The sequence below is a fragment of the Merops nubicus genome, unplaced genomic scaffold, assembly GCF_000691845.1.
Source record: "Merops nubicus isolate BGI_N331 unplaced genomic scaffold, ASM69184v1 scaffold28984, whole genome shotgun sequence".
NCBI lineage: Eukaryota > Metazoa > Chordata > Aves > Coraciiformes > Meropidae > Merops > Merops nubicus.
This window is the reverse complement of record NW_008603970.1, coordinates 1,034-14,046: the sequence shown is the minus strand read 5'-3', so window position 1 is coordinate 14,046 and position 13,013 is coordinate 1,034. Positions and strand designations below refer to the sequence as shown.

Here is a 13,013-nt window from a genome sequence, read left to right as displayed (position 1 = left end):
CGTGATTCTGGGGCTCCCCGCGCAATGGTATCCAACTGAGAAATAATTTTATTAATTTTTTTTGCATTGAGTTCATTGCCACAATACACTTTCTGTATGTGACCATGGTTAAAGCAGGTAGACTTGGTATCCTAATGGCATGTGATTAGTTGAATGGTGCAAGCAATATGATGTTGACCTGCTAGAAATTGCTATTCTAGTAAATTCTGGAGTAAGATTGTCTGTTGTATGTTTTATTGGGAAGACTGGCTATATATAGATGCCATAATTCTAGTACATCATTTTCCCTCTATCAAGAGCATTAATGAGAGGTATTGGAAGCTATATTCTGCATGGCTAGACATCATGCTTACATGCTGTAAAAAATGAACCGCATAAATTTCAGTGGGGTATATTCCTGCAACTGTAGAAAAAGAAACTTTTTTTTTTTTTCATTATGCTGCTTTTATTTCTTTTTAATTATGAATGTTGTTGTTATCAGTCTGTAGAAGCTGCCTAGTGAAATATTTGGAGGAAAACAACACCTGTCCGACCTGTAGAATTGTTATACATCAGAGCCACCCGTTACAGTATATTGGGTAAGTATGAAGGCAAAACTGCAACTAGCTTCACTTCAGTGTATTTAACTCTTTAATGCAACACACCTTTGTCCTAAATTTTCTTATTTGTTTATCAGCATGTAAAACATTTAAGTGGAAGTTTGACAGTGATAAACTGTCCTTATTGCAACCTTATTGCTTTGTTGTCTTTTCCTCCTGATTCTCCTCAGTGGCTGTGTGTGGTGTTTAGTTGCCAGCTGAGGTTAAACCATGACAGAGTTTTGATGGGATTTAGTCATTCCTCATTTTGGATGCTTGGCTCATAAAAACTACATAAATGAAACATTTGTAGTAATTATGCTTTTATAAAATCCTTTGTTGAACAGTGCTTTTCAGTGCTTGACAGAGTAATGAGAGAAATAATTGTCAGCTTTATTGTTCAGTTAACCTTTCAAAGGTCTTCTTTGTTCATAGGAACAGATAAGAATATGGCACCAAAAATACTAGACCAGTGGCTTTAATTTCTAGACTGGAACAGTCTTATCTGTTTTGAACCCTGCACAAAGGCTGCCACTTGCTGACCTAACGTGAAAGTAGTATTGCTCATTGGTTTCCTTTTTCTTACAAAGTATTTTTGTGTTTGTTGTGTTTTTTTTCTTTAGCTTTCAGAAAAGACATTCCCTTTCTTTTCCTTCAGCGCTTCCCTTTCATTTTAATGAGCTATAGTAACTTTTGCTAACGAAGATCCATTGTGACAGTGTTTCCACTAGCTGTTGTGTATCAAGTAGTAATTTGCTTTCCTCCATAAAGAGTTTGCTTTTCTTCATGGCAGTTTTCAATATGCCTTTCTTAGTTCTAGAACTTCTGAAGCAATGCTTACAGAAAATTAGTCCTATTTCTCTTCGTTTTTGCAGAAAACTGTCAGTGTTCTATACACAGTTTGCTCAAGTTAATGCAGATTCAGGAGCCTGAAACTACTTATGCCATCTCTGCATTTGAAGAATAATAGTGTAGACTGATAATGCATTGTATGATGCACTGATAATACCCTATGTGAGTGTAGGCTTTGAAGGGACAAGTAAGTGCCAATAGGCAAGAATGGATAAATGGCATTCAAGACTGTGTTCACCTTCTCTAAAGCTACACAAATACACCAGTGCCATGGTTCAGAAGCTTTTTTTCTGGGCCACATGGGGCCAGGAAACAGCATCAAATGGAGAACAGCTAGAAAAGGGCTTGCTATTTGGTTTTGGCCATTGAATACACTTCAAAGGAAATATTTTGGCTGGACCAGTTATAAAGTACCGCCCCTTCAAGAATGAAACAGCCTTTGCCCAGCCTATTTTTGGATATATTATTTCTTTAATAAAGAACTGGCAGTCAGGAGTTTGTCGTAGTATGTAGATTGACACCCCTGTTCATCTCCCTCTATCTGGAAAATAGGTAAACCAAATGTGTCTCCTGTTTCACATTTCTGAATGCTGTTAAATTCTCACCTCTGACCTAACAGTGGTGACTGATTTACTAACTGATGTTGAAATATTTTTTTTTTAAATGTTGCTGCAATCCATATGTGATACTTGAGTATCCCAGCCTGTGAAAGTGGGATTCTTACTGTCTGAATAACATTAATTTAGAATTATTGATAATTGATTCTTCTTGTAGTGCTGCAGAAAAGATAGTAATGGTCAATTGTAGATCTCTTGATTTGTCACCGTGTCCATGCCTCTTCACTGTTCTCCACTGCTGTGAAGTGCTTATGTCAGGTGATGAGAAGCTGAGGCGACTTTTTTAAGCTTCTTCTCCTGTTTAGGTCAGATTCAGTGTTTGGAATTGCAGGCTCTGTTGGGGTAATGATCTTGCAGCAGCCAAGGCAAAGATTTGAAGTGTTTCTGATTTTATTTATCAATTGGATTTGGGCTACTATTTTGTTTCTTTCAGACAGTGACTTTAGACTAAAAAGATAATTTTGTCTATGTGAGCTGGGAATTAAAGTTATGAGTCTTAATTGGTCCTGCTGCTCCATCTCCAGTAGGATTAATTACCTTTCTTTTATTTGAGTCACACTACCTATACAACAGATGCATAATTTTGCTATAATGTTGCTCAACAGGTAAAATGTTGGCTTTTAAGAACAAAATATATTACTGTTATGGTCTTTTTCTGTGAACTTTGTATTTTTGAGAAGTCTAGTAGAGATAAGTAATCTAGAAAGATAACAGAAAAGTCTGCAGTGGTAAGAGACTATCCTTGCTTCTTTTGTAATAAAAATTAGTTTACCTCAAAGTATTTTAAGATTATTTGTGGCATATGTGCCTTGATGCCAGAAGCCATGTTCCATGGGGCATCATCCTCCACATGTCCAAGACTTATGTTCCTCACACTTCCATTGGATTTCTATCTTAGCCTGTGCTTTTCCATAATTTGCTTCATGTTACTGATTTGAGCACTGAAATTCTTCTTAGATTAATTTAGAGGTTTAAAAAGTTCCAGTACTAAATTGATGTAAAAGAGAAATGTTTTGAATCTAGATGGTTGGCTTCAACTTTTGATTTTATTTTTTTTCTTGCTAGTCATGACAGAACAATGCAAGATATTGTTTACAAACTTGTGCCAGGCCTCCAAGAAGGTAAGTTGTGGTATGACCTTTTTTAAAGGTCATTTTGCACATACTTCTTCAGCATGTTAAAAGAAATGTTTCAGGTGATGAAAATAGCAGGGTAACTGAAGAAAAATACAATGGGAAACCATATTCCTTCATTTGTGTCATTTTGTGTGAATAGTTGAGTTCCTACCTATACTAGCAGCAATTCAGGTGGGTGGTAGGAGAAAAAATGGGATATTTATCCGAAAAGTAGTACTATGTAAAGCAGCGTTCAACTTTTGAATGTAGGCACACTAATTCTTATTTGTTCTTATTAAACTGTGTAGTTAAACCTGTTGTGCCAGCTTTTTAGAATTATCAGTTAGAATGTAACACAGAACAGCTTTTTGTTTCAGTAAAATCTCTGCTACTGTGTGAGTCTTTTCTTCACAAATAATTCAATTGTGTTTTTATAATCTTCTTTGGGACTGGAACTGCTCAACTATAAAAATAACTGCCCAGTAATTTTTTTATCTTTATGTTACAACTTTCATTTAAATGAGTATTTAAGCTGCAAAAGCAGAACATTCTCAAACATCAGTAAGATTAAACAGATTATTTTAAAATAATTTCTAGCATATTGAAAGTCAGAACTATAACTGAAAACAATAGTTTGAAATATTGTGGGAGAGACAAGGTATAGTATTACTTAAGGTATATAATACATAAGGCATAGTATTTTAAATACTATCTCATTCTAGTAGGAATGCTATAATAGTTGTTATTAGATGAAAGCTAAAGATGACTTTATAGTATTCTAACTCTGAAAAGTTAGATGAGGCATGACTTGATACAGTAGCAGAGATAATAACAGTAGTAAATACTGACAATACCACTAACTTGTTGACAAGCCTGTTTCACTGAAGGGGAAGGGGTTTGGAATAACTTCATAAATATTGCATTAGAACTTTATTACAGGGATTAATATTTACAATTTTAAACAGCGGAAATGAAAAAGCAAAGGGAGTTTTATCACAAACTGGGCATGGAGGTTCCAGGCGACATCAAAGGGGAGACGTGTTCTACAAAACAGCACCTCGATTCCCATCGAAATGGTAAATGGTCCTCTATCCATTCTATGTTGGGTGGGTGATGGCTAGGAAACTGATGAATAAACCAGCTGGAGGCACACGCCTGCTTGATTTATTAGTCACAGCTGATTTAGAACGCTGCATGATACGATGAGTGTAGAATTGTTCCTTTGTCCCCTCTCTGTGCATAGAGTCTTTCAGCTGGTGATAGCATGCTGCTCTGGGTGAAGGAGGTCTCCGTAGCAGGGCCTGTGTGGGGACTCTATGAAGTCATGCAGCACGTGGGCTGCTAGCAGTTGAACTGAAGGTTGTTGTATGTTTTCCCATCTTTGGCCCTTGGTGCTGTTGGCAGCTAGTGTTGCCTAAGCAGATAAGCAAAATTTTGGAAAAGCAAAGTTTATTCTATGTTGCAGTCCTAAACTCTGCTGTTTTAATCATATCAGCATTACAAGCTGCTGCTTGAGTGTTATCCCACATATCTGTCTTCTTATCTAAGGTGAAACTAAACCAGATGAAAATTCAAATAAAGAAACTTCAGAGGAAAAACAAGAAGAAGATAATGACTACCACCGAAGTGATGAACAGGTGAGCTCATAAGGCATGTTTTAGTTTTATCTTGTATTTTAGCTTTATTACTTTGGTCAGCTGACAGAGAAGAAAAATAATTGTTTCAAGCTTTTTTTGTCCTCTGATACAAAAAAAAGAGTTAGTGTTGTCCGATTTTTTTGTGTGTGTGTGTGTGAGAGCTTCATCTTTGGGTTTTGGCAGGATTGAAGAATATGTTAAAGACATTTCCATTAAGATTTGGTAGTTCTGACTGTTTATGAGTTGCCAATGTATTTATTTGCTTTCAAAATAAATTCAGATCATTTGGGCCCCCTTCTGAAGGTGTATAGCCCAGTGTTATTGTGAACGTGTATCAATAATTATGAATAAAATACTTTGTGCTTTTACAGACTTCCTATGCATTTTGTTTTAAATCTGTACTATTAAGACAGTGTTAGACCTCTACTGTAAAAACTGTATGAAAGCTGGGAAGTTCACCATTAAGTTTTAAAACAGAATGCATGTTTGAAAGTGAAATCTCCTTTTGGGATAAATAACCATCCCTTCTAAGTTTTCAAATTTCATGTGTATAGAGTAAGCTGAACTTGGAATAGTTTTCTTTTAAATTATAATGCAAGGAACTTTCAAAGGGATTGTACCTACTGTTAGGTCTTCTTAGTTCATAAAAGTAAATCATCACAAAGAGCTTAGACTAATGAACAGCTGGGTGAGAAAAGATGTACATGAGAATTAAAGAATAGAAACTGGAGGGACCCTTTAAGAGGGTAATCCTTAGAATATTAAGAATTTGCCATTCCCATCCATTCTTTTTAAACCTTAAATTCTCTTTTAAACATGTTAAAATTATGTTTTAAACTGGATTTAGCAATTGCACTAAAAGCAGAAAGTTATATTAGAAGCAATTGCTAAAAATTTGCAATATTATTCTTACTATTTATCTTACCTTAAGTTTTTACATAGGTTTCTTTTGATCTTTTGGCAGCCTATGAATTTTGACTGAACCAATGTTGTTCCAACATTGGAATGAATTTTTTTTTTTTTTTTCCTGTCTAGATCTGTTTTTGTCACAGTAGTGCTTACCACTAAACTGATATGATGTTAGAAAATTGTTCTTTTTGATAGAGTTACAGGCATTTCAGTTTAAGGAACACTAGTACTGTACTTCTTCACTTTGTTGTATTAATAAAGACTGCACATGGTATACATAATGAGGACTGCAGAAAATTGTTCCAGCCAACCCTGACTGTGCTTTTCTTGAAGGTAAGCATCTGCTTGGAATGCAATAGCAGCAAATTGCGTGGATTGAAACGAAAATGGATTCGTTGCTCAGCACAAGCAACAGTGTTACATCTAAAGAAGTTCATTGCCAAAAAACTTAACCTTTCTTCTTTTAATGAGGTAATATTTTAAACTTTTTAAATTATTTTGGAGATTAAAAAAAAAAAAAACAAAAAAAACCAAAACAACTTACGGAAAGTGTGGTATTGTTCCTTGGCAAAGGAATGTCTTTTAGTCTGTTTTTATTTTCAGGAAACAGAAGCATACATCATTTTCTGAATTACATGTTCTGAAGCCATTTTCTTGTCCTTTCTTGGGTCTGCACAGGACTTGTGACTTACATCTGCAGTGCATCGTTTCATGTCCATATATAAGCAGTTGAGCTAAAAGGCTTGGTTATGGGCTCCTGCTTGTGTTGAAGTGGACTCTCGCAAGGTGCTTTGTTTGGCAGCTTGTAGTCATGGATACCCCACCCTTTCAGAGCTTTCACCCTCAGTGTAGGGGACAGGCAGTAACAAACAGTACTGAAGTCCAGCTTAAGATAAATCAATACAAATACTTTGTTCCTTTCTGTGTTTTCAGTTTTCTCCTGCCTGAAGTTGCTGCCTGCCGTGACCTGAGTATTACCAGATACCCATTTTCCCTTCCTTTGCAGGGAATACTTGGAATCATGAGAAGAAATTATGGTGAAAAGTACATAAAGAAAGCCAATTCTTTGCACTTCTAGTTCAGATTCAAAATTAACATTTTAATGCAAATTATCTGGTCTTGACCACTTTGCTGGTCTTCATCGCAGTCTCTAGATACCTCAACTGACTGCAAGCTTGACATCTCCCAACCCTGCATTATGTCAGTTATTCACTGAATTACATTAAGACTTTTAATTGAAATTAAATAATGTGCTTTTCAGTCCAATGTGTCAACACCTTTCTGCTCAACTTTTCAACAGCCAGCTTGCATCTGTATCGCTATTCTTTCCTAGCTTCTGTACACTTCAAAACAACACTCTCTCTTATGTTTGGAGTGTGTCCCCAAAATCTACTAGTCTGCTGAAACAGAACTGTATCACCTGTCTTATTAGCTAGCTTGGAAGTGATTGACTCCTGGCTGTAGCCCATCACTATTAAAACAGGAATTCTTTTTTTTGTATGTGTGCTTAAGACCTCCATTCCACTGTGCCAGTCTGTGGTTTAACAACCTGCTTGGGTTTCACTAAAGGAACAAACTTTCAGGAGTACTGTTTATTCCTTTACTATCACTTCCTACCTTCTTAAATAAGGTTTGTAAACAGTGGTGTAACCACTGTACTAGTACCAACTAAGGGGTACACAGTAGAAGGAGTTAAGCCTGTGGGCACTTAGTGGATTGCTAAAGACTATTGCATGTTTGTGTTACTGCCAATTAGATAAGCCATGTAAGTGGACTGCATGGGCATTCAGGCCTTTCAGGGTTGTGTGGTGAATTTTGTGTCTGTGACGATTTTATTGGTCCATTTTCAAAGCGTCTCAAGCTTTCAGGAAAAGGCATCAGTACTGCTTGGAAAGCTAAATCAAACAGTAAAGTCCAGTTCACCCAATACTATCTAAGTAGGCACAGATGTAGTCTTCTATCACTTTATGTTGGTCTCTTTTCTTTCCTGGTACTATTTTTGTCTGCAGAGCAACTGCAAGATAAACAGTTCCAATGTCTTCAGAGAAGAAAAATCTTGTCAAGCATTTGTACTATTATCTGAAATATATTACTTCATTTACTCTGTCCCAATGAATTAACCGTCATCTTTTTTTTTTTGTCAGCTGGACATATTATGCAATGAGGAGATTCTTGGAAAGGACCACACACTCAAGTTTGTAGTTGTTACTAGATGGAGATTTAAGGTATGAGACAGTAATTCCAAGTAAATCATGAAGTGACCAAATAAAATGTTTATAAAGCAAGCATCATTTGGAACTGTACTGCAGGAACTGCAAACCCAATAAAAAGATACTTTAATAAATGTTTATCACAATGTCCTTAAACACCAAGTATTAATTTTGTTTCCAAGAAAATGTAGGATAGGAGAATTAAGTATTAATTGCGAGGGAAAGGGGATCACTTACAACAACTGTCAAATCATTATTAAGTGTGGCAAAGGAGGCATTTTAACTAATTCCAATAAAACTGTTTTTAATCCACATACATGGAGAAACTGTGATGCAAAAAAGGCAGAAATTTTCAAGACAGTTCTCTTCTGTAGTTCAAGATTTTATTTTTTCTAAAGGAGAGGCAGTAATTGCAATGCTTGTCTTTCTTAGTTAAGGAATCTTCCATCAGCATTATAGACATAAACAAGGCTGGTTAAAAATGTTTGAGTACGTCTTTGACTTGCTTATTGTGCTTGCTTTAAACAGCTTCCTTGAAATGGAATAGTAACTAGTGGGGCGTTCATTCAGAGTATTAATTATCACATTAATAATGGCAGCTCAAGTAAAATGGGTGTAAGAATGAATTTGCAAAAATTGGGCACTTAGGAGGCAAGTCACACCTGCAGAGTCTCTATATATGAATTTGGGGATATTTGAACTGGGAGTTAGTATTTCAAAATGGACTAGCAACGCAGTCCATGGGGGGAGGGAACCAAACAAGAGCATCAAATTAGTCTGCATCTGTACAAGTCTACCATTCGCCTTTATCATGGAAATTATGCAACTGTGAGTCACATGGGAAAGGGAACTGTAAACTGCCTTCTCAAGTGACATATTTGGGGGATCTGAAAATGAAACAGGAAGGTGAGAGATCCAGAAAAATTAGGTGGAAGCAATTTGTCACATGAGACACACGACTCTTTGGTGCAGCATGTTGTGGATGTTAGAAGTTTACCTATTTATAAAAAAGCAGTGGGTACATTCACAGAAGAGGAATCATTTGAGAGCTGTAAAATATGAAGTACTACATGCTCCTATGCTCCTTTCTGGACATCAGTATTTTCTCCCTTACTGTGGATGGGTTTTCCATGTTAAACAGGCCTGGTGGCAAAGGTGATCAGCTCCTAAGACAAAAAGAAAAGGATTTTTCGTCTGTTGTTTGAGCTCCACAGATGACATTGCATCTTCTCATTGCCTTGGTGAAATTTTGAAAGGTCATGTAGCCACTCTGGTAGCTCATTTAAGCTTTAGTTAGTAAAAAAAAGTTGCACCTACTGTACAGATTAGTTCTTCCTTTGTTTTTAATTCATTTCTCTCAATTTATCTTTTTGTCTTGCAGAAAGCACCTCTACTGCTACATTACAGACCCAAAATGGACTTGCTGTAAGAGAACTTTATTGTCCTTCTGGACAGAGTTTTTTGCAGAGACTATCACCTGGCACCTTCTTAGTGCATCACTAATCACATGACACAAATGAGCTGAATAATTTTGGAAGAACTGTAGGGCTTTCATAGTGGACTGTCCTTCTGCATATTTCTTCTAGGGATCTGTTACCTAGATTTCTGGACAGAAAATATTTATACTTTTTTTGTAGGGAAGAAAGAAGTTGCAACTCAACAAGACACTACCAGCACTTAAGTTTACAGATACTGAAAACACTTCACAGTTCCATGTAGCTCAGCCTGATTTATCTCTTTAAACTTACGCAGAAATAAATTAGAATGTTGTGGGGTGATTTGAAAATGTTGCTTTTGATACCAAGTTGCATTTAGTTACTTTTGACATTCTGAATCTTTAAAACTATATTTTTGCAAGGTGTTACTGTCTTATATAGTATGCCTGATTGCATTGGCTTTATTCAAGTTATTCTGTAGAGCATTGAACTTACCTAATGATATAGTGACTGGTGATAATTTATTATGCTGCATTGAAAACTTCTGAAAATCTGGGAAAACAATGTTTGTCATTTTTGCCTAGTTATTGCTCTCCCTCACTTTGTGTTTTAGAAAAGTTTTGATACTCCTCTATGCATGTTGGTTTGGTAAGAAATAATTTTGGTTGATTTTAATGTGCCCTGTTGTTTTGCTGAGGCATACATTGCACCACATAATGACAAATACTCTGCTAGATTTGTGAACTTTTTTTTTTTAAAAAACCAAACATTTCTTATATAGTTGTGGCTTGCAGAAATCAGTTTTTAATTTAGAGAGAATTTTCTCTCACTAGCTGTTGAAACATGGGCTCTTGGGCAACTGTGGGTGATATTGCATAGTTTTCATATGACTGATTAATATTCCTCAGATTATTATAAACAGCTGTATATTTCCTTTTCCTGTTTTCTTAGGAAACTATAGCTTTTTATTTAGCACATATCCTAGCTGCCTTGGTAGGGGACTGGGTCAGACAAGATTATTTTGGCACCTTCTGGCCTTAACTGATAATTTTGCTTGCATCAGCCCTAATGGATGCAAGGTAATACACGTGCACGTATGTATGTGTGCATACTTTTATACACACGTGAAACTATATATGTTATCGAATGCACCCTCAGTAACACTTAGCAAGGTTCACTGCTCTCTTTGTAAGGCTTTTGGAAATTGTTGGCTTTTTAAAAATAGTAGTTGAAAGCTATTTCTGCAAGCTGTATACAGTATAGCTATATAGTATGATTGTGAGAGTATTTGCCTGGCACAGGTGTCAAGTCACTGAAAACAGGTTATATACCACATTATTGGCAGCTGGAGATTGTTAACCTTCTAACTTTTGGAGTTTTCCAGTCAGCTGAAAATGCTAGTTGCTGTTCCTATTATTAAGCCCTGCTATTTTTTGATAAATTGTCTTCGGGTAAGAAAACAATTTTGCCTGTAACTGCCCTGCTTCCTCTAGCTGTGCTCCTTCTCCTCTTTTGCTAGAAAGCATTGTTATTTGATAACAGGAAGCTGATCCTATAAGAAGTTTATCCAAGCATTTAAAACTCTCTTCCTCTTCTTGAGTTTTCAAAGCACCACATTCATCACGTCCCATGATTTCCTTCTTTGGAGTCTTCAGTCCTCCTTTCTGAGGTCTGCTGCTGCGGAAGGGATGCTCCAACTTGTGTTTACCTTTGAAAGCAGAGTTAGTAATTTTTGACTAATCACAGATGTGAATGGGAAAGAAATGAAAATGTATGCAGACAGACAATGAAAGGGAGCCTCCTGAACTGTGGAGGTGGAGAGTCACACAAAGGCCAAAAAATGCTGCTGTCCTTGCAGATGAGGATATAGGATAGCTGCATCTGAATTTTTGGGTTACACAGAGCTCCACATTCGGCTCGGTAGATGGGTTTGTGTTGGAGTGTGTATGTGCATTTATATGAGCAATGGAATTGAAGTTGGCTCTGTTTTTGTCTTCACTGTTTGTAGACTCGGATACCTGCATTTTAGCTTTTTTTTATCCTGTCTTAAACATTACATGAACTGGCAAAGTGAACAAATGATATCACGAGTCTAGCATTTTTATATCTTTTCATGAAACAGTGAATGCAGGTGGTAGGGATGGGTACACAAACTGACATACTGGGCGTTTCTGGAGCTGTTTACGTGGTTATAACTGTTCTAGTGTAAATAAGGGACTGGCTTTAGCCACTGAGGCACTAAGAATATGAACAGGGCTGTAAGTGTCCACTCGGTCCACCCTGAGTACACAGACACTGTCTCTACCTGATGTAGACATAAAATTAAAGCTGCCATACAGCATTCTGATTAACCACCTTAATCAGGATAGATACATACGTTAAAAATAACATATATGCGAGATCTGTCTACCTCAGAGTGTGAGTACTGCAGAAACTTTTGTACGACCAGATATTAATGCAGTGCCGTTAAAGTACATTGGGATTTCAATAATTTCCTGTGTACTTGTGCAACTGAGAAATTGGTTACGAACACAAAAATTCAGAAGCCTTTCAAATCTGTCTCTTGATGTAACAATCTACAGTACAGAAGATACAAAAACATTACAACTATCTTTGGAGTCACTTGAATATGTTATGGTGCTATTGATATATTGAAAACTGTTTATACCTGTATGGATACATTAATTCAAGCTAGTATTAATACCTACAGCTTTTTTTTTTCTCATAATTGTGTGTAACCGCTTTTAAAATGTGTTTAATCTGATAAAACCTTACCAGTAAAAAGAAAAAAAAAATTACAAACAACTCAGTTATTTTTCTAAATCACATATCACAACCTCTTCACTACAGAAACTCTTTCCATCAGGAGGGATGTTCTGGACTATGTTTATTTCCTTTAGCCTTACTAAAAGATGACAATGCAGTTAAATTGAGGTCAGAGTAAGGTCTCGTTTGGGCCAGAGCTTTGTTTCACTTCTGTGAAGCTTAAGAGACAGTTAATTTACATCCAGGTTTTATCGGGTAAAATAAGCCTGATACTGTTCCAAGTTGGACTAAAAGTTTGACTGAGCATAGCTATCTCTTAATACTAGTGAGGTCATGTTAGTTTATTTGACTTTCATGAAGATGCCATTACTGTGAAGTAGTTTTCACAATTGCTTGCGCTGGTGAATAATTGTGGTAAAAAAGTATCTTGTTGCATTATCCTCAGCAGCAGTGAGGCTGATGAATCACCCAGGCTCAGAGTCTCATTAAATATAGTTTCATTAAAAATAGAGAATTCAGATAGAATATATAATATTGAATTTAAAGGAGATTTGGGGTTTTAAATTTTAACTTTATAAAATTATTTATTCTATTTTAAGCCTTCTGTCTTATTTTACCATCCAACTATCTTTGATTTCTGTGGTCCAGCTTTATTTACGGGCATATAAAATGAAATTGTAAGATGTTTTTACAAGCTTCTTCCTTTTACATTGAGTTTGAGTAGCTTTTAGTTGTATGTTTTTGTTGTGTATGGATAAAGAGCATTACTTATGCTTTTGTGCAATAGGTTTAAAACATGCATTTATTAGGCATATGTTTAAATTGTAAATGTAGCGTCTACTTACCATTAAATTTAAAAGGAATGTAGATAGCTTTTCTCACTTGTTCAAATG

The 13,013-nt window shown here is 36.1% G+C and overlaps 1 protein-coding gene across 1 annotated transcript; it reads left to right on the top strand.

Moving 5' to 3' along the window:
• Positions 1 to 481: 481 nt before the first annotated feature.
• On the top strand, positions 482 to 9,816 carry PCGF3 (polycomb group ring finger 3; the record flags this gene model as incomplete). The annotated part of the gene is made up of 7 exons (XM_008938867.1): positions 482 to 578; positions 3,113 to 3,168; positions 4,128 to 4,238; positions 4,711 to 4,799; positions 6,042 to 6,179; positions 7,853 to 7,933; positions 9,300 to 9,816. Coding segments are annotated over 7 exons (620 nt in total), but the record flags the coding sequence as incomplete, so codon positions are not given.
• Positions 9,817 to 13,013: the final 3,197 nt, after the last annotated feature.